At 44.5% G+C, this 27611-nt stretch overlaps 1 protein-coding gene across 7 annotated transcripts; it reads right to left on the minus strand.

The window, feature by feature from the left end:
- Positions 1-362: 362 nt before the first annotated feature.
- On the minus strand, positions 363-20232 carry LOC425137 (aldo-keto reductase family 1, member B1-like). 7 transcript variants are annotated; one of them, NM_001278080.2, is made up of 10 exons: positions 20137-20232; positions 19695-19862; positions 18564-18680; positions 18064-18141; positions 17300-17422; positions 16733-16839; positions 16490-16571; positions 15882-15965; positions 15435-15517; positions 363-917 (listed from the first exon to the last, which is right to left on the minus strand). In NM_001278080.2, exons 1-10 carry the CDS (start codon positions 20200-20202, stop codon positions 875-877), a joined length of 951 nt encoding a protein of 316 aa, NP_001265009.2. In that variant the 5' UTR covers positions 20203-20232; the 3' UTR covers positions 363-874. The 7 variants fall into 7 exon arrangements, with proteins under 7 accessions (NP_001265009.2, XP_040556821.1, XP_040556827.1 ...); XM_040700887.2 differs by lacking the exons at positions 15435-15517; positions 15882-15965; positions 16490-16571; ... (4 more) ...; positions 19695-19862; positions 20137-20232 and adding exons at positions 1523-1605; positions 2045-2128; positions 2907-2988; ... (4 more) ...; positions 7014-7181; positions 7456-7551; XM_040700893.2 differs by lacking the exons at positions 15435-15517; positions 15882-15965; positions 16490-16571; ... (4 more) ...; positions 19695-19862; positions 20137-20232 and adding exons at positions 1523-1605; positions 2045-2128; positions 2907-2988; ... (4 more) ...; positions 7014-7181; positions 7331-7551.
- Between the last annotated feature and the right edge of the window lie 7379 nt (positions 20233-27611).

Here is a 27611-nt window from a genome sequence, read left to right on the forward strand (position 1 = left end):
GTCTCAGTGATTAAGCTCATGGTGAAAAAATAGGGAAAAAGTAAGTGGGCGTGTGACCCCCTTAGGTGCTACTGCGCACGCCCAGGGGGATACTAGCATATATTAATTAGTTCTTGGAAAACAATGTATACGTACGCCAATGTAACGCACTTTTATGTCTTAATTGTTTAAACGTAGAACCTGAACTTTGAGAGCACACACTTGTTTGTCAAGTTGCTTGGAATGTATTGTGAGGAATAAAGGAATGCCGGTTCCTAACACCACACTGGAGTTAGGATGACATCTTGGTGTTACCTGCCCCCCCATGACTTTATGGTTTCCCTTCCTTTGTGCCAATGCTCAAAAAAGAAAGAAGAGAAGGGTAAAATTCATAGAGATTTCATTTAATTTCTAAAAAAAATGATCCAACCCACCACCCCTGCACCAACATTTCAGCCAGTAATGATTTCACGCTTTCAAGTTACTTTTATTTAAAATTTGTGAGCCTTCTCATGCAGTGGTGGATGTCTGTTTGCTCTTGTGGATTCTCAGCCTCTGGTTTGTGCTGATGCAAGACTGAAGGCACTTGCTGAATAGTGGTTCATGCATTCAAGATGTCCTCATTTTCCGCTGAGCAGTTCTGCCCAGATACTTCAGTAATCCTCCTCTCTTCTGATAAGCAGGAAATTATTACATCCCACAACTTATTCTACTGAACTCTTCTCTTTCCATCTTCCAAAGAATAAAGTCAGACAAAATCAATGGAATAAATGTCCTTTGATTTCACTGGCAGCATCAGGACAGCCGCATTAAGAAAGCTGGATACAGAGCTCAAAGCTAGGGGAGAGGCACATGAAACACCAGGGGTATAGTGAAGGCCAGGTTACAAACAGCATCAGTATTCTGCATGGAAAGGGTACTCCTTGTGTGTTTTGGCCCTGAAAGAAATCAAAAAGAGAAAGTTCTTTTAATGGCTGAATCATGTGTTACGTAGAGATGTGTTTGGATCATGGAGGAGCCACTGAAAGGAGATTTTAAGGGGCCTTGGACAACCTGATATAGTGGCTGGCATGCCAGCCAGTGGCGAGGGACTTGGAACTAGGTGATCTTTAAGGTCCCTTGCAACCCAAGTAATTCTATGAGTCTATGATTCTGTGATTTTGTGATTTTATGATTCGATAACTGTATGATCAGAATTATGTAATTGCTGGAAGAATGTGTGAAGATATGCATCCTAATTTTCCTAAGGTAGAGAAAGGCAAAATTGTCCGTGAGAACCCATCTTTTGTAGTTCAAGTTAGAGAGTTCCCTGGAAACTGGATTGAAAATGAGTATGTGGTCTGTTGTTTCTTTCCTTTGATTTCAAACTGAGTATATTTACCTGCCTGTTGCAAAAGTATTTTTGGACAAACCTTCTATTATTTGAATTAGTAACTTTTCTCAATTAATTGAATTTCATGGTGCCTAGTAGCTCTGACAGAAACCATTCTGTAGAGGTAATTCTAAAGGTGAGACTTGAAAGTAAAGAATCAGTGTCACTTACTGGCTCACTATACCCATCCTCCAGTGCCTGTTGAAGCTGAGAAGAGTTGCCATCTCTTCTTGAGTCAATTCAAAGTCAAAGACCTAACAAGAGAAAAAGCTGGAAATCACCTCTTTGAAAGAAATGGAACAGTGTGAAGAAGATGGACAGGCTGAGAAAGCATATTCACTGTGATGGATCCATTTTGTGTCACGTACTGCTGACTTAAGAGATAGAGTGCAGCACTTTTTATGAACACAAGGACTTCTTTACGATCACTGTTGATTCTATGTCAGATTTTTCTGCTATATTACTGTTCTTGGCCTCCAAGGCTGCTCAGAATAATCCCTTAACCAAAAAAACACAGAACATTAAAGATCATGCAAGTCCTCACCGTGTCCTTAGCTTTGCACTCAGTAGAAATAAACAAGCAGATAAAAAAAGCCCAGTGGACCTATCTGAGGAGGATTTTGGGAAGGCTGAGAAGGGATCCCTGCTTGCTCTGCAGGGAGGAGTGATGCCAGGTCACTCCTAATTACTGACCTTGAAGTTCTCCACAATGCGCTGTGGTGTGACGGACTTGGGGATCACAATCACGTTTCTCTGGATGTGGAAGCGAAGGAGAACCTGCAGGAAGAGACCACCGAATCAGAGAGAAGACAGGTGGAGGTGCTGCCATAGAAGCTGAGTGTGTTTAACAGCTGTTTGCCTGAGCTACAGCCACTTTTGTAGGGCTGCCTTTCAGTTCATTCCTGTCCTGTGGCCTGTGAAGTGCTTCCTGAAGAGCAAAGGGCTAAGTGATGGATCCCCAACTGGGAGGGTTCCTCTCTGATCTGGTTTTGAGACAGTCAGTTATTTTCTTTCTTACGTGGACTTTCAATAATGTAAGCAAAACTTTGAAATGATTTCAAAGTAAAAGAGTGAGCGATTTTGATTGGATATAAGGAGAATTTTTTTTTACAATGAGGGTAGTGAAGCACTGGAAGAGGTTGCCCAGTGACATGGTATATTCCCGGTCCTCGGAGGCATTCACAGTCAGGCTGACCCGGGCTCTTTGTATCCTTGTAGATGTCTCTGTTCAGTGCAGGGGTTGGACTAGATGACCTGTAAGAGTCTCTTCCAACGCAAATAACTCTACAATTCTGCAATTCATTTTCTATAACAGGACTTGTGGTGAGAAATGATGCCTGAAGATGCGACAAGAATCTTTTCTTTGCTGATAGCAAAAGCAATAAGAGTGGCATATATTGCAGGCCATACAAGGAGCTGTCTGCATTGTTAGGGAATAATCAGAGGAGTGGCACATCTTGCAGAGAATGGATTTAGGTTTTATCTCCTCCTCGGGTGTAATTTTTTAAATGAGTGTGTTACAGGAAGCAGTACCCACCATCCAGCAACCACCTACCTGTGCTGCAGTTTTGTTGTGCTTGGCTGCAATCTCTTTAATCTTGGGGTCATCCAGAAGAGAAGGATCCTCTGGCTTAGCCCTGCACAAAGAACATAAGATCAATGGCAAGAAACCTCCACAGGCACAGCTGGCTTAGCAACAGATATCTGCATTTTGATGAATCCTTAATTGAGTTGTAGTCACAATCGTTCAAGCAAAATTTGTGCCTGCTCCCTTGCAAAATGCCAGTGATCTTACCATGGTCTGTCAGGAGAGCCAAAGGGGCTATATGCTGTCACAGCAATCCCTTTGGATTGACAGTAGTTGATCAGCTTCTCCTGGATCAGGTATGGATGACATTCAATCTGGAAAGACAAGAGTGCAGAGGGTGATGATGGCAGAACACCTGTGATGTTGCTGTGTCAATAGTTATTTCTTAATGCAGTGAGAGGCAGCCTTGTGGACAAACGGACTAATGTCTTGGGTGATAACATGTCCTTCATTTTGTCTTAAAAAACTCTTATCATGTAAAGTTCTTACACAGTTTGTCTGCAGAGGTTGCACTCAGCTCTGTTTTCTTTATCCTTCCAGAAAAATGTTTCTGGGAGAACTATACATCTTCAAACTGTGGTTCATGCCTTTTTCACATTGTTCTCCTTTTCCATATCCCCATTCAACGGATCAGGACTTCATAGTCAATGAAGGATGTATAAGTGGGGTCACTTATCAGCTTACCTGGTTGTTTGCAGGCTTGTATTTCAGTCCTGGCTTGTTCAAGATTCTTTCAATCTGCTCATGGTTGAAGTTGGAGATGCCAATGGCTTTTGCCAGGCCAGCATCCACCAGCTCTTCCATGGCCTAGCAGAAAGAGGAGCAAAGTCAACATCTGGTACAGAAGACAGATCCTGAAATGCTCTTCTGTGTCATGGTTCCCCGTTTTCTTAAGATGCGCAGATTAACTATTTAGACCAGCAGTGCTCCCTGAGAGAAATGCAGGTGCCATCTCCCCCAAGCTTGAAGTCTCACTTCTTAACATTGTGAAAAATCACGTTGCATGAGTAAAAGGACAATGATACCCCATAATATTTTGTTGTACAAATGTTGGAAGGTTGTGCCCCAGGCTGTAGGTAAGCTGACAACCTAGCATGTCTTTATTCCTGCAGAATGTGTTTGAGCAGTTCAAGAACTGCCTGGGGACTTGTGGTGAATTGTGGTGAGTTGTTATGGTCAAGCTGAGATCTTCTTCCATCTCTTGTGTGGTCTGCAGCTTCCCTGAAAGATATTCTGGCGCTCACTGTTGTCTCACCCCAATTTGTAGGAGGGATTGGAGGTTCTTTGATATATGTATACCCGGCGTGAGATTGAGAAACAATCGTTCAAATGTTGGTCCGACCAGTTTATTGCAAATCTTAATCAGAGAGATGGGGAAGGGGAGGACAGACACTATTATGAATTAGGGTGATGGGAAAGGGAAGGCGGGCGATAGAAACAATAGGAAATTAGCAAGAATTGCGTAAAGCGGGGATAGTCACCACCAGGATCCAGCAGCGGTCCCGTTGCTCCCCGTTCCTATGGTCCAAGGTAAAAGCACAGGGGGAGAGCAGCAGCAGTGTGGCTGGCCTTAGGCAGCACGCAGGTACCAGGAAGAAGCGGCAGGGTAAGTCCAGGAGGAAGGGGCAGGTCTCAGGTTGCAGGCCCAAGAGAGAGTCAGCATGCATGGATCAGCTCATGAGGCTTGTGGTATCAGACACCTTCTTGGGGGAGAGCAGCAGCAGAGAGGCCAGCCTTAGGCAGCAAGCAGGGAGAACGCAGAGCAAGTCCAGGAGGGAGAGGCAGGTCATGAGGCTTCTTATGTCAGAAACCTTGTTCTTCAGCATCCTGGTCTCAGGTAGTGAGGAATCTGTTGTCAGAAACTTAACTTCATGGTTGTTGATCCCCTTTCTATCCTTCTAGTGCCAGCGTAGCATTCCTGTGTGCTTGGGTAACAGTCATGTGCAGCACCTCTTGAGATGACTATCTCCCTCAAGGTAAGCCCACACAAAAGACTGCTTCCCAGCCATCAATCTGAAGCTTATCTCTCTCCCTCATTTCCCCTTGCCTTGTCCATCTGTGTCCCTCAGACAAACAATTTCTCAACCCTTGTCCAGGACTTGTTTGGACTTGTTCATCTGTGTCCTCAGTAGGCTTTGAGAAAATGGTGCAAAAGAATAATCTTTTACAACTGAGAGTTAGATATGCAGGGAACAGGAGTGTGGAAGTAATGTCTAAGCACACAGACATCTGCCTTGTATTACCTTGATTTCCTTCCAAGTAAATGTACATGTGTGAAAGGACATTTCTGAGAGCGCTGGATGCAATGAAAATGTGGAAAGGACTGTCAAAGATGGAGAAAACTGGACTGCTTGTGTGATTGAACTTACCTCCCATGTTTCTAGAAGGTCAGTGTTACTGGGTATAACCATGCCGTTGTCATCTGTGGGAAATAGATCCTCTCCAGCCTGTGAGCATGGAATAAAAATGCTTCTAACAATCCCATTAGGGAAGCTAGCGTTGTAAGGATATCAAACAGGAGTATAGGAAGTTAACGCTAATAGTACATGAAAAAAAAAACAAACACAACTAATTCTCTTCGCAAGATAATTAGTTCTTGTACCATTTCTTCTTTTACATTGAAAGGTCAAGGCCTTCTTGCCATAAACTGTTCCAGTAAAGGCAGGAAATTCTGCTGGATTCTGAGAAGGTTATATTTGAAACGAACACATTATAGTTGTGTGAGGGAAAGCAGAGTAACTTATTCTTGCAGCTGAGAGGCGAGAGCTTGGTGTAAGATTTTCCTATCCCATTATCAAAGGGACAGAGGACACCATGCATGCATTGTGCTGGTGGGAAGAATTCCAGAACCTGGCTCACATGGCCAGAGTAGAACTAAAACAACAGAACAACATCATGTTTCAAGACAGGAACAGCAGTGATGCTAGAAGCATAGCTGGCAGCTCTGAAAAGGTCATCCAAGAAAGCAAGACAATGGAATTGCCATTTCTGTACCTTGAAGCCAGAAGGCCAGTGGATGAGATAGAGATCCAGGTAATCCAGTTTTAGATCGGCAAGAGTTTTCTGGCAGGCTCCCTTCACCAGATGTCTTTCATGAAATGTGGACCACAGCTGGAGATAAAAAGCCGAGCCTCACTGTGATCTCCTGGGTTAAAACTTGGTGTGCCTTTTGATAGAGGACAGGAATGGCCCATTTTCTTTGGAAGGCCATGGGGAATAAAGGCATCTGACTGTGGGCAGAAACCTGGATGCCCAGAACCTCATGTTCGTCATGCAGCTGAGAAGTGTGAGCCCCACTGCTGAAGCAAGAACTGGAGTGCTCCACAAGCACTACTGCTGCAATGCTTGTCTGCTCTGCTGTGCTTTGTCATCACGAGGGTGCATTAGCACAATGGTAGTGCCTGTGTACCAACCCGCTATCACATGTCACCTCAGAGCTGTGTGTCACTGACTGCTCACTTTCCTGTTGCTACCTGGCCCTCCATCTCTTTTCCTGCTCCCTTTTACTCATGCCCATGCTGTGCGGGTGGTCTCTGAGCTCCAGTAGGGGCATGAAGTGCAGGGCTACATGCTTCTTCATGCCGCAGCACCTCTCCTTCCCTCTGTAAAGTATTGGGCTGTGGTGCTGAAGCACATAGTGCATTGGGTGTAGGAAGAGTGGCTGTTCTTCAGGGATATGGATAGAAGGAGCCATTCACAGGGGGAGAATGAGCTGAAGAAAGGAAGGAAGGAAGGACTTCCCCTTGGCTGTGGAGTGAGGTCCCTGAGAGCACAGTGCTGTCTTGTCTAGGTGAGTTCAGGCTGAATGGGGAGCAGTGTGTCAGTGTTCCTGTCTGCTGGGTGCAAGAAAACCACAATGAAGTGGTGTTTCCAGTATCAGTGGTGCAGATCTTCCTAAGACTCCATAGGGACTGGGATGAAGTGGTAAGCTTGAATCAGGAATGACTTGAAGGATGATAGGAACCACTTCATCCTACAGAGTAAAGCTTGTCTCTAAGCTACCTACTCTGCAAATAGCATAGGCAAAGTGTTTCCCAACGACTTCTTTGAGACGGAAAGGCATCAGATGTTTACCTTACTGACAATGAAGAGGTCCTCTCGTTTCACAACGCCTTCCTTGATTTTCTGCTGGATCGCATCCCCAACCTCCTTCTCGTTCTGGTACGCATAGGCACCATCAAAGTGGCGGTATCCAGCATCGATTGCAGCCATCACTGCAGCTGTCACTTGCCCTGGTGGGGACTGAAAACGATGCCTTTAGCAGTTCAAATCAGTGCAGTGTGAATGCCTGTTTCCTAGCAGAAGAAGAATGGCAAAACTACCTTACAGAAAGTAACCCTCCCTGATATTATTTCTTTCCCAAGAGCAGTGCTGCGGAACTGGAAGCCCACCTCCATCCATTTCTGCATAGCCCCTCTCTCACACAGGCTCAGTCCCACAGGCAGGCCGAGCAGAAGCAAGCGAGCTTGGTGCCAGGGAGCTGTGCAGTCCGAGTGGTTTTCTCTCAAGCTGTTACCTTCCAGGTGCCCAGCCCCAGGATGGGCATCTTGGCTCCGGTGTTCAGCTGCACGTAGGTCGCCATGGCCCCTCACGCTGCCAGTCCGGCTGTGCTGTGGCCGCTTCCTGCCCAGCCTGTTTAATAGTGACGGTGCTGCCCCTGGGCGGGGGGAGGATGGCGGAGCAGCGCTTGCGCTCTGAGCTCTCACGTGTCCAGCAACAGTGCTGCGTATTATTCTCAACTCACACAAGTTAACGTGCAAGCTGAATTCATTCAGGAGTTGGGCAAGTGATCACCAACAGAAGGCATGGCTGTGCACACCCCATAAACCTTTACTCCCAATCCTTTTCTTTATCAGAAGGAGAGCGGAGTGTTGCTGTGCTCTGGTCCGGTTTGTGCTTGTGCAGGGCCTTGCCCCTAGGCACAGTTGTTTGCATACATCTTGATTGGAATTTGCAACACTTCTAAACTACTCCCAGTTGGTGACTGCCTGTTTGAGTTAGTGGCACTTTGTCCCATGACTTGGCATTATTAAAGCCAGAGGTTGCCCAACAAGAATTCATCAAACTGGAGCCCCAGGGTGTGGCATGGAACTTCTCATAGAGGCATCCCGTGCTGCCGCGCTCATAGCTGGGAGACTCAGGCAAAGGCAGGGCCTATGCCTCTGTCCCACTGTTGTCTGTTTTAGCCTGGCAGAGCCTGGTGCCCCTAAGTGCTGGGGCAGATGGATGGTGAGAGACACCTGGGGCAACTGAATGAAGTTGTCCCCTTCACCCGCAGGTAATGTTATCTGCACTTCAGAGAACAGGAACTGAGGCACAGGGTAAACATTGCTGCTGCAGTTCATGGCAAGCACGTGTGGTTAAGATCAGAAGTCCAAGTGTATCCTTGGTGTTTTCATGATCTTAACGGGACCAACTTTCTTCTTGTGAATTGTTCTTTTTGCTTGTAATTCTTCCAGTTTATTGGTACAGGCTTGAGCAGGCTTGTCCAACCTGCAGCCCGTGCCCTGCTGCTACATCATCACGATGGCAGCTCTCCCTGTGGAGCAGCCTGGCCCTGCCCCAGGACACCAGGAAGGCACTGTGCAGTGCTGACAAATAATAAGGCCCTACGGATGCTCACAAGTCCATGGGGATGGATGGATTGCACCGTAGAGTGCTGAGGGAGTTGGCGGATGTGGTTGCTAAGCCACTCTCCATCATTCTTGGCAGTCCTGGCTAACTCGGGATGTCCCAGTGGACTGGAGGATGGCAAACGTGATATCCATCTTCAAGAAGGACCAGAAAGTTGATCTTTGTAGCTACAGACCTATCAGTCTCATCTTGGTGCTGGGGAAGGTTATGGAACGGATGATCTCTGGAGCCATCACGGACCAGTTAAAGGTCAACCAGGAGATCAGGCCCAGTCACCATGGGTTTATGAATGGTAGATCCTGTCTGACAAACCTGATTTCATTCTATGACAAGGTGTCCCGCTTAGTGGATGAGGGTAAGACTGTTGGTGTGGTCTACCTGGACTTCAGTAGGGCCTTTGACACTATCCCCCACAATATTCTCGTGGGGAAGCTGGCTGCCCATGGTTTGGATGGGCGTACGCTCCACTGGGTGAAACACTGCTGGTTGGCTAGGCCCAAAGAGTTGTGGCCAGCGGAGTTAAATCCAGTTGGTGGCCGATCACGAGTGGTGTCCCCCAGGGCTTGGTACTGGGGCAGCTTCTATGTAACATCTTTTTTAACGATCTTGATGAGGGGATTGAACGCACCCTCATTAGGTTTGCAGACAACACCAAGTTGGGGGGAGTGTTGATCTGCCTGAGGAGAGCAGGGCACTACAGAGGGACCTAGATAAACTGGATTGATGGGCCAAGGCAAACTGTATGAGTTTCAACAGGGCCAAGTGTCGGGTCCTGCATTTTGGTCACAACAACCCCTGTCAACCCTAGAGGCTTGGGGAGGAGTGGCTGGAAGTCTGCCTGATGGAAAGGAACCTTGGTGTACTGATGGACAGTTGGCTGAATACGAGCCAGCAGTGTGCCCAGGTGGCCAAGAAGGCCAATGGCATCCTGGCTTGTATCAGGAATGGTCTGGTGAGCAGCACTAGGGAAGTCATCCTGCCCCTGCACTCGGCATTGGTGAGGCCTCACCTCGAGTACTGTGTTCTGTTTTGGGCACCTCAGTACAGAAAGGGCATTGAGGTGCTGGAGCAGGTCCAAAGAAGGGCAACAAGGCTTGTGAAGGGCTTGGAGAATATGGCCTACAAGGAGAGACTGAAGGCACTGGGGCTGTTTAGTCTGGGGAAAAGGAGGCTGAGGGGAGAGCTTAGTGCTCTCTTCCCATATCTGAAAGGTGCCCACAGTGAGAGCGGGGTTGGTCTCACTGGTGACAGGTGACAGGATGAGGGGAAATGGCCTCAAGTTGTGCCAGGGTAAGTTTAGGTTGGCTATCTGGAAACACTTCTCTACAGAAAGGGTGGTTAAGCACTAGAATAGGCTCTCCGTGGAGGTGGTTGTGTCACCATCCCTGAATGTGTTTAAAACTGTTTGGATGTGGTGCTCAGGGACATGATTTAGCGGAGGGTTGTTAGGATGCTATGGTTAAGTCATGGTAGGACTCGATGACCTTTGAGGTCTTTTCCAGCCTGAGTGATTCTATAGTTCTTTAGCAAGGAAATCATGTCAGTTGTCAAAGAGGACAATTTCAAAATACCTGTGCAGAAGCATGCTGCCAAATTTGATGCGTATCAAGGAATGCTTCGTAAAGACAAAATATTGGAACTGAGTAAAGGTCTGTCACCTCAAGAAAATATTTATAAAGAAGTTAAAACTCAACTGGACTTTGCTATAAAATCTTCCTACGGGATAGCAAACCTAATTGCAAAAAATCAAAGCCATTTCCTGGATGTGCGTTTGTTAAGCAATGCATGGATGGCATGTGTCCTGATAAAACAAGGGATTTTTCTCAGATCATTTTGTCTCACCTGATTATAGCCAGGTCTACTGAAGGAATAGGAAAACCTATCCAAAAAAGTCGGAGAGTACAGCTGCTAATTTCAAATTTTACGCCTTGACAATAGATGAAAGTAGTAATGCTACAGACACGGCTCAATTTGGCATTTTCATTAGAGGAGTTGGTAACAAATATAGTGTCACTGAAGAAATTGCTTCTTTGGTGCCATTGAAAGACACAGATTGATTTGTATGAAAGAGTGAAAAAATATATTAAAGCCATTTTCTTTCACCTTTGTCAACATATCTGGTATAGCTACTGATGGTGTCCCAGTGATGGTACAAAAGGGGGACTTATAAAATGAATAGAAGATGATGCAGTTACCACCAGTAACTCACGTTTGATGAACAATCACTGCATCAGCACCTCTCCTATGTTGGAGCACCCCTCCTATGTAGATAGGCTGAAGGAACTGGGCTTGTTCAGCCTGGAAAAGAGAAGCCCATGAGGAGAGCTGATAGTGGCTTTCTGGAATTTAAAGGGAGCTTATTAACATGAGGGAGATCAACTTTTTACACGGGTAGATAGTGATAGGACAAGGTGGGAATGGTTTTAAACTAAAGGATGGGAAATTCAGTTTAGATGTCAGGGGGAAGTTATTTACTGAGAGAGTGGTGAGTGATGATTGGCTTAACACAGTGCTGTAAACAGTGGAAAATATGCAGCCTTGCTTTCCTTTTTGATAAAGAAGTAGGAGAACTGGTTTCAAAAATTAAAACAAAAACATTATCATGTCTCTTTACCAGACATTCATAAGCCCTGTCTTACCAGAGAAAAATATCCCTCAATTTGCAGTCACACCTTATTCGTGTCATTACTTTTTGGCAGTACATATATTTGTGAACAATTACTGTCCAGGATGAAGCACAGGAAGAATAATATTTCATCAGAAATGATGCATTAGTTTAACAAATCAAGGCTGAACATCCCACTTGTTGTATGTTTTTGTTGCTCTCAGTTTTTCATTTTAAGAAAAAATGCGTTAAAAATGTTTTGTTACTTATATTACATTAAGTTTATTATGTATTTTATATGCAGCCCACAGCAATTCCTGTTTGCTCCGTGCGGCCTAGGCAAGCCAGAAGGTTGAACAACCACTGGCTACAGACACATCTCCATGGCCTGTTTTCAAAGGCGAGTGCATTCGCTGGGGAGAGTTTCACACTGCAGAGAGATGAGAGTAGAGATGATGAGAGGTGAGCTGTAGCAACATGATGCAGATGAGGTAGGATGGTGCATCCTTTTGCACAAAAATAGCACAGAACCCATTTCACATGATTGAATGTAGTCTGCGTTTTAATGTTTGTACACACGGGGGCAGAGTTAAACCTGAGTGTGACCTCAACGCCGCAATGGAGTTTGTTATCCTTTTACTGAGTCCCCAGGTGTGCCCCTGTACAGAGGGGTGGACATCCAAGAAGCAGCAGCCACATTCTGACACTGTCAAGGCAGAAGGAGCTTGAAGAAGTTTTGTTTTGGCTTCCCAGGAAGCCCCGGTGAATCTGGTTCTGAGGCTGCAGAAAGGAGTAGTGCTGTAAAGAGAGAAATCTGCAGAGAGTCTGTGGGACATGAGATTATAGCTGTCCTGAAAAGAAGGCTTTTAACTTAGCAGAACTGGAGGAAGCTGTCATTTTTTGAGCTACACCAAATGAGGTGTTTTGGTGGCAAAAAGAGTTGTAACTTGCCAACGAGAGGGTAACTGAAGGGACATGAAAGAGGAAGAGGGAGTCAATAAAACTGTGAGACAGGAGCCAACAAAGCCCTGGAGGTGCTACTACAGGAGGTGTTGACAACAGAGATATTTGAAATAAGTACATGGCACTTAGGCACGTTGTTCAGTCAGTATGGTGAAAATATTCTACTCTACTAAGATATTGATTAGGAGATGCTTAGTGTCCCCAGATGACTTCAGCTTTCCAAACATGTCTCATTTATACAGCTCTTTGAGTACATTTGAGATCAGAATGAAGAATACTGAAAATCTAAGAGTTGGAAGGAAATAAGCCATGACTTAAAAAAACATTTAACAGATTCTCCATTTTCTGTTGAAGCTGGGAAAGAGGGTTTCACAGTGTGTTCCTATACTTGCATACAAGAGTTTAGCCAGTTGCATGCATAATGAAGTTTCCCAGTCTGTCTTGTGGTATACGTTGGTTTGTTTAGCAACAGGGAGCAGTACATTACTTTAAGAACCGATGTATTAGTTTAGCAAATGGAATCCATGAGTGAGAGTACTAAAACTTTCCATTTCAACTCTAGTGGGTGAATAGTCTTGTTTTTCTCAATAATTTTGCACTGGGGACATAACAGAATATCTTTATCTTTTGCCTCACCAATTTTGCCTCACAAGAAGCACAGGAGTCGTAATAGATTACTTTTATCTTTTGCACCCAATAGATGCAAGGACACCTTCCATGGATTCCACATATATTGTTAGAAAAGTTGCTCGCTGTGGCCTAAAAAGCAATGGAAATTTTCCAAACTGGGGAGAAGCAGCTGAAATTAAACCGAAGGTCTCAGTGATGACGCTAGTGGTGGAAAATGGGGAAGAAGCAGGTGGGCACTCGACCACCCTAGATACTACTGAGCATGCCCAAAGGGACACTGGCATATATTAATGAGTCCTTGAAATAGAATGGGTATGTATACCAGTCTACCGCATACGTATGTCTTAAATGTTAAATGTGGTATCTGAACTCTGAGAGAGCACGCTTGCTTGTTAAGTCACCTGGTAGGTATTGTGAGGAATAAAGGAATGCCACTTTCTAACACCACATGGAGTTAGACAGTTTTCTTCCTGGATTTCAAATGACATTTGTACCTGGAATTCTCAACAAGGTGGCACTTGGAGTACATGGAGTGTCCACTTTGTTCTCTCTCTTTCCACATCCTCAAGCATCTTTAATCAGATCTTTATAATCCCTGAGAACTATGCAGCTGGGTTCTCAATTATCAGTTTACTTGGCTGTTTGTGAGTTTATATTTCATTCCTGGCTTGTTTTGGATTCTTTCAGTCTTCTCACTGTTAATGCTGGAGATTCCAATGGCTTTAACTAAATCAGCATCAACCAGCTCTTCTGTGGCCTAACAGGGTGCAGCAAAGTCACCATCCATGATGCAAGACAGGGCCTGAATGCATTCTTCCTGATGTTCCTTGTTTCCCTTCATGAAGACGGAGAAGGAACTGGTGAGCTTGCCCAAGTTAATTCTCTTGTAGAAAGTTGGGTACTGGCAATTTTTGTACTGTGTCTGACATTGCACCCATCCTCAAATGTCTTTGGTGAAGCAGAGGAATTCACACTGTGTTACACAAAGAAACACCACCCATCTAGTATTTCTAGCCAGCATATCCCAGTCATGGCAGGTATTTGCGCTGGGCCCCTCAAAGTGATGACTCACCCAAATACCTACAGGGAAAGAAACCATGCAGAAACTTGTACAGGCAAGAACATTACTTGTACTTATCAAAGTCGTGGTTAACTTTGTCACTGGTAGCAGTTATTGGGCTGTAAAGCCATAGAAATCTTCAGAAGCAGAGGTCATGAGAAAGCCAGGTGCATTACTATTAATATTCCTCAAACCCCAAAGGTCAGTGCATGGGATAGAGATCCAGGTTATGCACTTTCAGGCTGGCAAGTGTCCTCTAGCAGGCTCCTTCCAGCAGAGCTTTTTCAAAAAATGTGCACTTTGCAATCAACTATGTTTCCCATTTTCCTTCGTAAGGATGGCCAAGAAAGCCCATGACCACACATTCTTTGGGACATGCACAGAGCAGATTGCATTGTCCCAAGGTGCTCAGAACCTCATCTTCCTCCCACAGCAGAGAAGTGTAAGCTGAACTTCTGGAACAAGAACTGGTTTGTTCCACAGGCACCAGACACCAGACACCAGCCAAGAAGTGAGGTTTAACATTCATAGGTAGTTTATTTAATTTCAAAAAGGAAGGTCTCCCCTCCACGGCCCCCCCATTATTTCAGCCAGTAATGCTTTCACCCTTTAAAGCTACTTTGTGCTGATGCAAGACTGAAGGCACTTGCTGAATAGTGGTTCAAGTGTTCAAGCTGTCCTTGTTTTTCACTTAGCAGTTCTGCCCAGATACTTCGGTACTCCTTGTCTCTTCTGATAAGCAGGAAATTAGTACATCCCACATTTTGTTCTGTTGGACAATACTCCTTCCGTATTTCAAAGAATGAAATTGGATCGAAGCAATGCAATAAATGTCCTTTCACCTCACTGGCAGCAACCGGGCAGACTCAGTAAGAAAGCTAGATATGGAGATCAAAGCTGGAGGAGAGGCACATGAAACACCAGGGGTATCGTGAAGGCCAGGTTACGAACAGCATCAGTATTCTGCATGGAAAGGGTACTCCTTGTGTGTTTTGGCCCTGAAAGAAATCAAAAAGAGAAAGCTCTTTTAATGCATAGTCATGAGTTAGATCAAGGTGTGTTTGGTGCACAGCGGAGCTGCTAAATGGGGGTTTTAAGGGGCCTTGGGCAACCTGATATAGTGGCTGGCATCTCAGCCAATGGCAGTGGTGTTGGAACTGGGTGATCTTTATGGTTCCTTCCAACACAATCCATTCTATAATGGCTTATAAAATCATAAAATCACAGATTTTATCATTTGATGACTGTATGACTGGAATTATGTAATTGCTGGAAGAATGTGTGAAGATATGCATCCTAATTTTCCTAAGGTAGAGAAAGGCAAAATTGTCCGTGAGAACCCATCTTTTGTAGTTGAAGTTAGAGAGTTCCCTGGAATCTGGATTGAAAATGAGTATGTGGTCTGTTGTTTCTTTCCTTTGATTTCAAACTGAGTATGTTTACCTGCCTGTTGCAAAAGTATTTTTGGACAAACCTTTTATTATTTGAATTAGTAATTTTCTCAATTAATTGAATTTCATGCTGCCTAGTAGCTCAGACAGAAACCATTCGTAGAGGTAATTCTAAAGGTGAGACTTGGAAGTAAAGAATCAGTGTCACTTACTGGCTCAGTAAACCCATCCTCCAATTCCTGTTGAAGCTGAGAAGAGTTGCCATCTCTTCTTGAGTCAAATCAAAGTCAAAGACCTAACAAGAGAAAAAGCTGGAAATCACCTCTTTGAAAGAAATGGAACAGCGTGAAGAAGATGGACAGGCTGAGAAAGCATATTCACTGTGGCGGATCCATTTTATGTCACGTACTGCTGACTTCAGAGATAGAGGGCAGCACTTTTTATGAACACAAGAACTTCTTTATGATCACTATTTATTCTATGTCAGATTTTTCTGCTATATTACTGTTCTTGGCCTCCAAGCCTGCTCAGAATAATTCCTCAGTAGAGGTAAAAAGGCAGATAGAAAAAGCCCTGTGGTCTTTTCTGAGAAGGACTTGGGAAGGATCCCTACTTGCTCTGCAGGAAACAGTGATGCCAGGTCACTTGTAATCACCCACCTTGAAGTTCTCCACAATGCGCTGTGGTGTGACAGACTTGGGGATCACAATCACATTTCTCTGGATCTGGAAGCGAAGGAGAACCTGCAGGAAGAGACCATCAAATCAGAGAGAAGACAGGTGGTGTTACCACAGAAGCTGAGTATGCTCAGCAGTGGTTTGCCATGTGTGCAGCCACCTTTATACAGCAGTGTTTCAAGTCATTCCTGTCATATAGCCTGGGTAGGGCTCCCTGACGAGCAAAAAGGGAAGTAGTGGGTCACCACACGGGAGGCCTCCTCTCTGATCTGGTTTTGAGACAATTGGTTATTTTCTTTCTTACCTGGAGTTTCAGTAATTTCTACACGGCTGTCATTCTGTGCAGCAGAACTTGAGCGGAGAAGTGATGCCTGAAGATGAGTCAAGAATCTTTTCTTTGTTTATGGCCAAAGAAATAAGAGTTGCATATATTGCGAGCCATTCAAGGAATAATCTGCATTGTTAGGGAATAATCAGAGGAGTGCCACAGCTTGTAGAGAATGGATTCAGATTTTATCTCCTCCTTGGGCATAATTTTTTTTAATCACAGCGCTACAGAAAGCAGTACCCACCATCCAGCACCCACCTACCTGTGCTGCAGTTTTGTTGTGCTTGGCTGCAATCTCTTTAATCCTGGGGTCATCCAGAGGTAAAGGGTGCTCCAGCTTAGCCCTACACAAAGAACAGAAGATCAATGGCAAGAAACCTCCACAGGAACGGCCGGCATAGCAACAGATGTATGTGTGTGATGATGAATGATTAATGGAGTTGTCATAGCAATAGTTCATGCAAAAGTCCTGCCAGCTCCTGTGAAAAATTTCAGATAATCTTACCGTGGCCTGTCAGGAGAGCCAAAGGGGCTATATGCTGTCACAGCAATCCCTTTGGATTGACAGTAGTTGATCAGCTTCTCCTGGGTCAGGTATGGATGACATTCAATCTGGAAAGACAAGGGCACGGATGATGTTGATGACAGAAGCTTTGAAGAATTGCTGTGTGCCAGTGTATATCACCTGGTGCATTTACAGGCTGCCTTTTGCACAAATGGTCTAATGTCCTGGGTGATAACATGCATCCTTCGTGTTCTCTTAAAAACCTCCTATCATGTAAAGTTTTTACACAGTTTGTCTGCAGGGGTTTCATGAATCTTGGCTATGTTTTCTTTATCATTCTAGGAAAAATGTTTCATGAGGAAATTCATCTGTCTTTGTGTATAGCACTTCATCAAGGTGAGACAAATGGTGAGCCTGTCAGTGCTTTTTGTACCCAGAAATACACACAGAGTTGGATTAAGGATAAATGCCTTCTTTTCACTGTTCTCCTTTTCCTTATCCCCATTCAATGGATCAGGTCTTCATAGTCAATGAAGGATGTATACGTGGGGTCACTTATCAGCTTACCTGGTTGTTTGCAGGCTTGTATTTCAGTCCTGGCTTGTTCAAGATTCTTTCAATCTGCTCGTGGTTGAAGTTGGAGATGCCAATGGCTTTTGCCAGGCCAGCATCCACCAGCTCTTCCATGGCCTAGCAGAAAGAGGAGCAAAGTCAACATGTGGTATAGAAAACGGATCCTAAAGATGCAACATCTGGTATAGAAGATGGATCCTGAAGATGGGCTTCTGTGTTATGGTTCCCCGTTTTCTTAAGATGCAGAGATTAACTATTTAGACCCACAGTGCTCCCTGAGGGAAATGCAGGTCCTATCTCCTCCAAGCTCAAAGTCTCACACCTTGGCATAGTAAAAAAATCACACTACCCTGCATGTTGTATAAGCATGGCTGGGTTGTGCCCCAGGCTGTAGGTAAGCTCACAACCTAGAAGGTCTTTTCTTCTGCAACATGTGTTTGAGTATTTCAAGAACTGCCTGAGGACCTGTGGTGCACTGGAAAGTAGATGTAGTCAAGCTGAGAACTTTTTCCATCTCCTTTGTGGTCTGCAGCTTCCCTGAAAGAGATTTTGGTTCTCCCCGTGGGTTAGATACTGAGAGCACAGCAGTGTGGAAGTAATGAGTAAACACATAGAAATCTACCCTGTATTACCTTGATTTCCTTCCAAGTAAATGTACACGCGTGAGAAAACTGTTCCGTGAGTGATGAATGCAATGAAAACGTGGAAAGGACTGTCAAAGACAGAGAAAACTGGACTGCTTGTGTGGTTGAACTTACCTCCCATGTTTGTAGAAGGTCGGTGTTGCTGGGTACAATCATGTCTTTGTCATCTGTGGGAAATAGATCCTCTCCTGCCTGTGAGCATGGAATAAAAATGTTTGTAACATTCCCTTTACAGAAGTTAGCTTTGTAAGTAAATCAAACAGGAGTATAGGAAGCTAAAGCTGAATGAAAGAAAACCACACACTTTAATTCCCAAATTAAGATAGTGAAATCTTGAACCATTTCTTCCTTTGAATTCAGACAGGTCCAGGGCATTCTTGCCATCAATTAGATCTTCCTCCCCCACTATCAAGAGGACGGAAAATGCTGTGCATGCAGTGCACTCGTGGGCAGAATTCCAGAACCTGGCTCTCATCACTGAAGTAGAACTGAATGAGCAGTACCAGAGAGACGTGATATTTCAGGACAGGAACAGCAGTGATGCTAGAAGCATAGCTGGCAGCTCTGAAAAGGTCACCCAAGAAAGCAAGTCAACGGAATTGCCATTTCTGTACCTTGAAGCCAGAAGGCCAGTGGATGAGATAGAGATCCAGGTAATCCAGTTTTAGATCGGCAAGAGTTTTCTGGCAGGCTCCCTTCACCAGATGTCTTTCGTGAAACGTGGACCATAGCTGGAGATAAAAAGCCAAGCCTCACTGTGATCTCCTGGGTTAAAACTTGGTGTGCCTTTTGATAGAGGACAGGAATGGCCCATTTTCTTTGGAAGGCCATGGGGAATAAAGGCATCTGACTGTGGGCAGAAACCTGGATGCCCAGAACCTCATGTTCGTCATGCAGCTGAGAAGTGTGAGCCCCACTGCTGAAGCAAGAACTGGGGTGCTCCACAAGCACTACTGCAATGCTTGTCTGCTCTGCTGTGCTTTGCCATCATGACGGTGCAGTGGCACAATGGTAGTGCCTGTGTACCAACCCGCTATCACATGTCACCTCAGAGCTGTGTGTCACTGATTGTTCACTTTCCTGTTGCTACCTGGCCCTCCATCTCTTTTCCTGCCCCCCTTCACCTATGCCCATGCTGTGCAGGTGATCTCCGAGCTCCAGCAGGGGCATGAAGTTCAGGTACACATGCTTCTTTATGCTGCAGCACTTCTTCCCATCTGCAAAGTGTAGGGCTGTGGTGCTGAAGCACATAGTGCATTGGGTGTAGGAAGAGTGGCTGTTCTTCAGGGATATGGATAGAAGGAGCCATTCACAGGGAGAGAATGTGCTGGAGGAAGGAAGGACTTCCCCTTGGCTGTGGAGTGAGGTCCCTGAGAGCACAGTGCTCTAGGTGAGTTCAGGCTGAATGGGGAGCAGTGTGTCAGTGAACTGGGAAGAAAAGAGGGTTTCTGCCCTCCACTCACAACTCAGCGAGCTCACTGTCCCTGTCTGCTGGGTGCAAGAAAACCACACTCGGTGTGCGGAAAGTCAAGTGTTGTTTCCAGAATCATGGATTCATATCCTTCCTGAGACTCCATAGAGACTGGGGTGAAGCGCTACGCTTGAATCAGGAGTGACCTGAAGGATGTTTTGAATGCCTTCAACCTACAATGTAAAGCTTGTCTCTAAGCTACCTACTCTGCAAATAGCATAGGCAAAGCATTTCCCATCCCCTGCTTTTGGATGGAAGACCATCAGATGTTTACCTTACTGACAATGAAGAGGTCCTCTCGTTTCACGACGCCTTCCTTGATTTTCTGCTGGATCGCATCCCCAACCTCCTTCTCGTTCTGGTACGCATAGGCACCATCAAAGTGGCGGTATCCAGCATCGATTGCAGCCATCACTGCAGCTGTCACTTGCCCTGGTGGGGACTGAAAACGATGCCTTTAGAAGTTCAAATCAGTGCAGTGTGAATGCCTGTTTCCTAGCAGAAGAAGAATGGCAAAACTACCTTGCAGAAAGTAACCCTCCCTGATATTATTTCTTTCCCAAGAGCAGTGCTGCGGAACTGGAAGCCCACCACCACACATTTCTGCATAGCCTCTCCCTCACACAGGCTCAGTCTCACAGCCAGGCCGAGCAGAAGCAAGTGAGCTTGGTGCCAGGGAGCTGTGCAGTCCGAGTGGTTTTCTCTCAAGCTGTTACCTTCCAGGTGCCCAGCCCCAGGATGGGCATCTTGGCTCCGGTGTTCAGCTGCACGTAGGTCGCCATGGCCCCTCACGCTGCCAGTCCGGCTGTGCTGTGGCCGCTTCCTGCCCAGCCTGTTTAATAGTGACGGTGCTGCCCCTGGGCGGGGGGAGGATGGCGGAGCTATGCTTGTGCTCTGAGCTCTCACGTGTCCAGCAACAGTGCTGTGGATTAATCTCAGTTCACACAAGGTAATGTGTAAGATGGAATCAAAAGTCACAGAAGTGATCGTCAACACAGGGCGTGCCACAGCACAACCCATGGACTTTTCTTCCCAGTGCTGTTATTTTCTAAAAGGGGGGTTGAGGGTGGCTGTGCTGGCAGGTCTGTGCTTGTGCAGGGCCTTGCCCCTGTGCACAGTTGCTAGCGCGTATCTTGGTGGGAATTGGCAACACCCTTCTGAAGTTTGCCCTTTTTGTTACCGCATGTTTGAGTTAGTGGCAGTCGACCAGAGGTTGCCATACCATGACTCCACAAACTGGAGCCCCAAGGCATGGCAGGAGACTGCTCACAGAGACATTGCGTGCTTCTGCCCTCATGGCTGGGAGGCTTGGCTGGATGCAGGGCCTACCCCTTTCCCTAGAGCCTGCAGCCCCACTGGTGACCTGAGTTGACCTGGCAGAGCCCAGTATCCCTGCCTATAGGTGTAGATGGATGGTGAGAGACACCTGGGGAATTTCTACAGATGCAGACGTCCCCATGTGGGAGAGGTGGTTTAATGCACAATTTTGAGTGGGAATTGAGGCACTGATCAAACATGGCTGCTGAAGTTCATGCAGGGCATGCATGGTAAAGCTAAGAAGTTAAAGTAGGTCCTCAGTTTTTTTCAGTCTTGAGAGGACCATCTTTCCTGTAAACTGCAGAAAACTTCTTGTTCTTTTCACTTGTCATTCTTCCCACTTTATTGGTACAGGCTACAGCTCGTGTCCAGAGCATTCTTTGGTGATAAAAGGTGACCAGTAGCAACATGATGTAGATGTCAGTTAATTGGTATCACAGTAGCTCATCCTTTTGATCGAAAGTATCTCAGAACCCGGATGATGGAATGAAGGGCATATTTTAATGTTTGAACACACGGGGGCAGAGTTAAACCTGTGTGTGACAGCATCGCTGCTGTGGAATTTCCTCACCAATCCCTTAGCAGTTTGAATTGCGTATTGTAATCTGAAGAGTTTATAATGCTGAGAAGGTGAAAACCTTTCTTCATACTTCCTTTCGATTAAAAGGAAATGAACAAAAGATGGCTTATGATTGGAATGCAGGTAAGGGATCAACATTTTCTGTTACGGTTTCAAGAGATCTGGTGTGAATTTTGAAGAGGAAACTAGCAAAAAATTGCTAATTAACCATTAACAAACTGATTGTCTGAATTGCCCGATTCCTTAATTGAGGGCACTAAAAAACTGTCCTTTTTCCCCTTTGTCATTTGCACTGAGAAGTAAGACAGCTTTTCCTGCTGGATCTCAATGGACTGTCTGGAGGATGTTCTCCAACCGATGCTTTTAAGATTTGTTACGTGTGAGACAGAAATCAGATCTGTTTACCACCTCCTGTTGGCCAGGCACCTAAACTACAACATCCCAGGGGAATGTTGTGTATCCCAGAGACACAGAGAGCCTGTCCAAAATGTGGAAGGGATGGATTTATGATAATTGTTAGTACAGGAATGTAGTCAGGATTTCCTTCTTGTTTTGACAGTACCAATCAATGAGCACCGTGGACTGTCTGTAGGTGGTGTAAAGCAGTGTGTGCAGTATGGAGTTGGGGTGTCAAGTACACGTTAGTAGCCAGAGGCTACTTGCATTGGGATGTTTTCTATTGGTTCAGTGGGATTGGAGGAAGACTTTTGTTAAAAATTCCACCAACAGTGTCATTTGTCTCTTTCTCCAACCAGCGTAATGCCAGACTCTGTCTTATTTTGCATGTTATCTGTGGAGTCCTCAGAGTAGCTGGATGTCAGGATTTCTGCTGTGCATTCATTTTCCACTGCTTTGTCCCCATACATCTCCTATGATCCCACTGCAGCTCTGATGCATCTGTGGTAATGGTTTGGGCCCAGTGGGAAAGATGAAATTGCACGGGATCTGCATCACAGCCTTGGAATGTGAGACAGCAGTGAGAAAAGCCCTGGAAGCACTGTAGGAGATGTTGACAGCAGAGCAAGGCAAAACAAGGCATATTCACTGTATTTCCCAAGTGTGATATGTTTACATTTTCTTCACAGTCTGTCTACATACAAATCTTGAGCTGTTTCATTATCTTGATATAAATGTCTTTTTTTGGACACATATCACTTGAAGTACGTTGTATATTGCTTTAACTTAAATGTATTCCTACCTACTTCAGTTGTAAATATAGAAATCACTCCCCAGTAAAATGATATCTTTCCTCCCACAGAGTTAGCATTAATTTTATAGCATCAGTTTTTGAAAAAAATTAATTAAACTGCAATTGCCTTGTGCAAGTTAGGACTGGTTTCTGTGGAAGCCAAGCATGTCAATGTCTTCCATGTCTTCTCTGAAACTCCTGAAAAGAAACCTCCTGAGAATAGATTGGAGAGGTGGATTAATGCAAGACAGGCAGATTCTTTGCTGGATTTTCTCTAGGTCAAGGCCTGTGGAAAGAGCAGGTGCTGAAGCAACAGCAGACGTGTATTCTCAGTCACTGTGGAAGAGCGGGCTTTGTAGCAGAGGATGTAAGCAACTGAAATCAAAGGAGAAGGAAACCATGGCCAGTCTCCAACCCAGTTCATATGCCTACTGAAAATTTGGTCATTCCAGATGTATGTAACTGTCCAGTAAGTGTCTGTGGGTGCTCACTGTTATCAAAGGAACAAGATTTTCCTCTCATGTACACAGACAGGTTTTCCAAAGCTCATCACTACTGAGAAGAGTGTGCTGTTTTCTTTGCCAAGTGGAGGGTGTTGTTCTCATGGAAAGATATTTCTGCGCTCCTTTTCAAGTTTTGGCAATTGGCTGTGTCTAGTTTTGACAAGAAAAGGAATGCTTAGAATGCCTTAAGAGTGTAGGAAGTTATGTTTTCCATTTGTGAAATGTGAAAGTGTTGAAAATATTTTCCTCATGTTTGATTACAAAATGAAGCACTCAGTAAAAGCAACAATGTTTATCTTGATTAGGGATAATATGAAAAATATCACTGTATAATCTGTGCAGTGAGAGCTGAAAGGAAATTTCTTTATAAGCTGAACTCAGTGATAACGGGGGAGCCCAACTGTTTTAACTTAGTTACTCAGTCTTTCTGCTGTCGCGCAGCAGGACCCATGAGTGTTATGAACCTTTAGTGGGGGCTTGTGAGGTTGTCATGTCCCAGACCAGAACATGCCTGTAACTTGAAGGGCTGAGTAGAGGTGGCCACATGTGGGTTGATGCAGAAGCTGGGTACGTTAATTTGGGCTGCATGTGCTTCCAGCTGTCTTGATAATCTAGATATAACCCACTAGCCAGAGGAACTGACTTCTCTGTGTCTGAAGTTTATGAGAACCTACATATTTAAAAGGATATGAGGTGTTGGTCTGATAGCACAGACCTCATTTTGCAGTATCCTTCTGGAGGTACTAAAACAACAACAGAGATAACAGCTCCTTATCGGATACATGCTACTTCTGCAAATGCCTTTTCAGAAAGGGCAGCACCGTGTTGCCCATGTATTATTCTCACAGATCCACTGAGCTGAGCTCAGTAATTTATTTGGTACATTGTAGATGCGCTCTTGCACAGAGAAGGTAGAGCTGGCAGTACTTCATATTTAAATAAGAACTTGACGTATTCAAAGTGTCAAATGCTAGCTAGTACCCAGTGTCTTTGGGAAGCAGAAAAGTTTGTCTTTTTTTTTTTTCTAATACAAAAGGGAGATGCTGAAATACAGGTAAAATATTTTTTCTTCCGTGAACAGCTAGAGCTGATGTGAATAGAGAAGAGAGTAATTCCAAAGCAAAAAAGAACAAAAATCAGACACTGAGTGATTTAAATGAGTAGATTTCCATGTGAGTAAAACAGGTAGGAGATGAGAATTGGACTTAAAAATTCTGGGAAGTTGGTTATCCTGCCTCCCCATCCAAGCATGATTTGTTTGTAGGAAAGGCAAGTCTTGGCTGCCTTTCCACTCATGCAGCTTTTTCATTATAGAAATGGAGGGGGGAAAAAAAAAAGAATGAATTAACTTGTGATGTACAGCTGTTGATTTAGGGACTTAACTCCTAAGGTTGCCTGGGAAACAGTCCTGCAGAAGAAAAGCATGATGTTTTTGGCTTTTGTAAGTCGGGGGCAACACCACTGCATTCCGAGAAGTTGCAGTAAGGTAGAACACTGTGACTCAGTTCTGTTCTTTACCCGACCAGGACAAACAGAACAGATTTTTTTAATACAGGAAAGTCTTTGGTTGTTTTTTTTTGCTCCATTTAAAACCAAACAAAACATCAATTAGGCTTTTTTGTAAAGTGGTGTCCGCAAGAGAGCCTCATACCATGGAAATAAACTTAAAGCAGCACAGGACAAATCTTTGTGTTTAGAGTGTTTGTGAGAGAACAGGCATACTAAATACAGAAGGAGGTAGCTCTCCGCAAACACATCAGCAAGTTTCTGGTTACCCTACACTGTAGCAAGGAAGGTAAATGTCTTAAGCAGCTCTTTAAAGATGAACCATTAGTTTTAGTAGAAGGACATTAGCACAAGCAAACTTGAACATGTCTTTTGTGTGCTTGCCGTACTTGCCATTCTCTAAAGTACTGGACTTCCCATTTTTTTTTCTTTGCTGTTGGTTGTATTTGCTCAGATTCGTACGTGCTGTAACCATGCTGTAGTATCAGCACTCTGCAGTCTGTTTTTTAACTAACTTATCGTGCCTTGACTAGACACCACCCGGCTGCTTGCTTTTTTTAGAGGAGTCGCTTTTGAATTATCTCTTCCCACACAGTTTCTTACTGACGTCTGATGTCTGTAACACTTTGTTTATCATGGGGGGAAAATGGGCAGATTCATCAGTAGATTTCCCTTCCTTTTGATACTGTTACAATAAATTAATCTGTACTTAAGTCAGCTTAAGTGAGAAGGAATTGTATTTTCTCAGCTGTTGGCATCCTGTAGAACTTATTTTAGAGTTCTTTTGGGATTAGGACTGTAGCTGTTAATGTAGGCTGGATACCTGCATATCTTTGGAGCAAAAAAAGCAAAGTGCTGGCTTGACCCATTGTTGGGTCAAGGGAAAGTTGCAGGAATGTCCTCAGCCTTGGGCTCCATACACCTTCCTGTAGTGTCTAGGCACCTGCTGTGTTTAGCTAAAGATGGTTCAGAGATGTTTCCATATACTGCCGTAATGGTTTTGAGGGCATAGAGAATGAAAGGTTTTCCTTGTGTATGTTTTTTCACATGTATGTTTTCAGCTTGGGGTATGGAGAAATGTAATATTTTTTAAGTGTTATTTCAGACAAACAGACTTTTTTTTTTCTTTTTCAGAAAGCATTCCAGGGCATATCCAGAAACTTCTTTCTTTCCTCAAAGCAAAACCAATTACTACTTCAGAATAAAACTACCAGTACCTAGCAATAGGGATTATATAAATTGGTTTCCTGGCTTGTCTTTTGGAGTGTGATGCCCTCCATAGCAGCTTCCCTCTGTCTGCTTTGCATACAATGAAATGAAGGCTGTGTTGTGTTTTTCCTCTTTATCAGTCTTATTTAGTGCTTCATGATACAGAAGAACATTTACATTTACTTCACTGAAGCTATGATACTGGTGACAAACTCAAGATTAGTTTAAGTGCTTATATACTCCTCTTTTATTTGAATAGATTTTCCTCCTAAGCAATGGACTTAAAGTGAAACAAAACAAAACAAATAGAAGAGTGTCTTCCACACGAGTTTATGCTTTTGGTTTTGACTAAATGAGAAACAACTCAGAGGGGTGAAGCTATATATTTCCTCCATACCTAAACAGGATAAAAGCCTCGCTGTATTTACAAATGAAAGCGTGACTGCATAGGGGACTCGTTAAACAAAAGGTGAAAGAGGCCATTTGCCAAGGAGCTTAAAGACTAATTGGTGCATGAAGGAAGCCTCACTACTCTGTCAGGTTTACCCCCAAGTTTTAGTTAATAACAGGCTTGGTTCAAGATGCGGTTGTGTGATATATTGGCAAACAGGGGTAGGCGTGTGATGAAAAATTACTGACACATAGGTGTGTTTGAGCCAAGAAAATGTTGAGAACCACTTGTCTGATGAATGCAAGATGCAGTGAGTGGCTGTAACAAAAAGACAGGTGTAGGACTTCTATGTCCTTACCCGATAAGTGCTCTCTGAGCTCTGATGGAGCCTTATTGTGCTTGTATTACAGACCAGAGCTCTGTGTGGGAGATGCATGAAGGAGTTCAGGCAAACTGGACTGTGCTGTTGTCTCAGGGACAAGGCAAACAGCTTCCAGTACATTAATGCATGTAGATTTGCATGGGACTCAGCTAAACAAGTGGGTTTAGAGATCAGGCTTGGATGAAAATGTATTGATATCTCGTGGACTTGCAGCCTTTCTAGGATGGAAAAGAATGAGGGTGATTGAGAAAGCAGTGACTAAAATGGTGTTTTAAATCAGAATAACTGAGTAAACTGAGACATGAAGGAGAATAGGCAAGGAGACTGAAGGCATGGACAAATATGATGGCTGTGGTATTTAAAGAGAGACATCCCTCCTGGATAGCACACGGTGTGTATCTGTCCTTCCCGCAGCTGAGTTCATCATGAGATGATGCTTGTGCTTAGTTTGCACTTGGGGTGGTAGGCAGGGAAGTCGATGTAGCCAGAGTGATTTTAGGAGGTAACAGTTCGGAGTCCTCCAGGGGAAACAAAGGCGTATTTATCTCCTTGTATGGAGCATGTTGTACTCCCAGACCTCTCTCAGTAAAAATCTGGCCTTGAATGGAAGATAACCATCAGATAAGCAGCAGAGAAATGATTCAGCCCTAGAAATGTGGGAGAACAATAGTGTGGATGAATGACTGGGAGAAGAGAGCATCTAGACCTTTTGTAGAGGAAAAACAGTCAGAGTGTTGAAAACAGCCTGAGCGTACGTGCATCCAAAAACAAGGGAGGGGTTTCCTTGGCCACACATTTGTGGGGCAGAGGGAACGGGCATGTTCCTGGCAGAAACCAAGGGTGGAAGGGAGGGGCACAGTTGAGGAGGGAATACACAAATTCACGCAGTAGGAAAACACCTAAGAGGAAGTTTTGGAGAGGTTTCAGTGTTATTAAAAAGGATGAGGATTTTGATTACAGGAGCCTCTTTTGAAGATGGAATTATTAAGGAAGACAGCTCGTATATCAAGTAGTGCTAAGCAATGAGCTCAGGGTGTTCTGGAAATTACTAGGGTTTTGTGGCAAATACTGGATCTAGCTTTGAACAAAGGAACTATTGTAAGAAAATGTACCA

Source organism: Gallus gallus, chromosome 1 (assembly GCF_016699485.2).
Source record: "Gallus gallus isolate bGalGal1 chromosome 1, bGalGal1.mat.broiler.GRCg7b, whole genome shotgun sequence".
Lineage (NCBI taxonomy): Eukaryota > Metazoa > Chordata > Aves > Galliformes > Phasianidae > Gallus > Gallus gallus.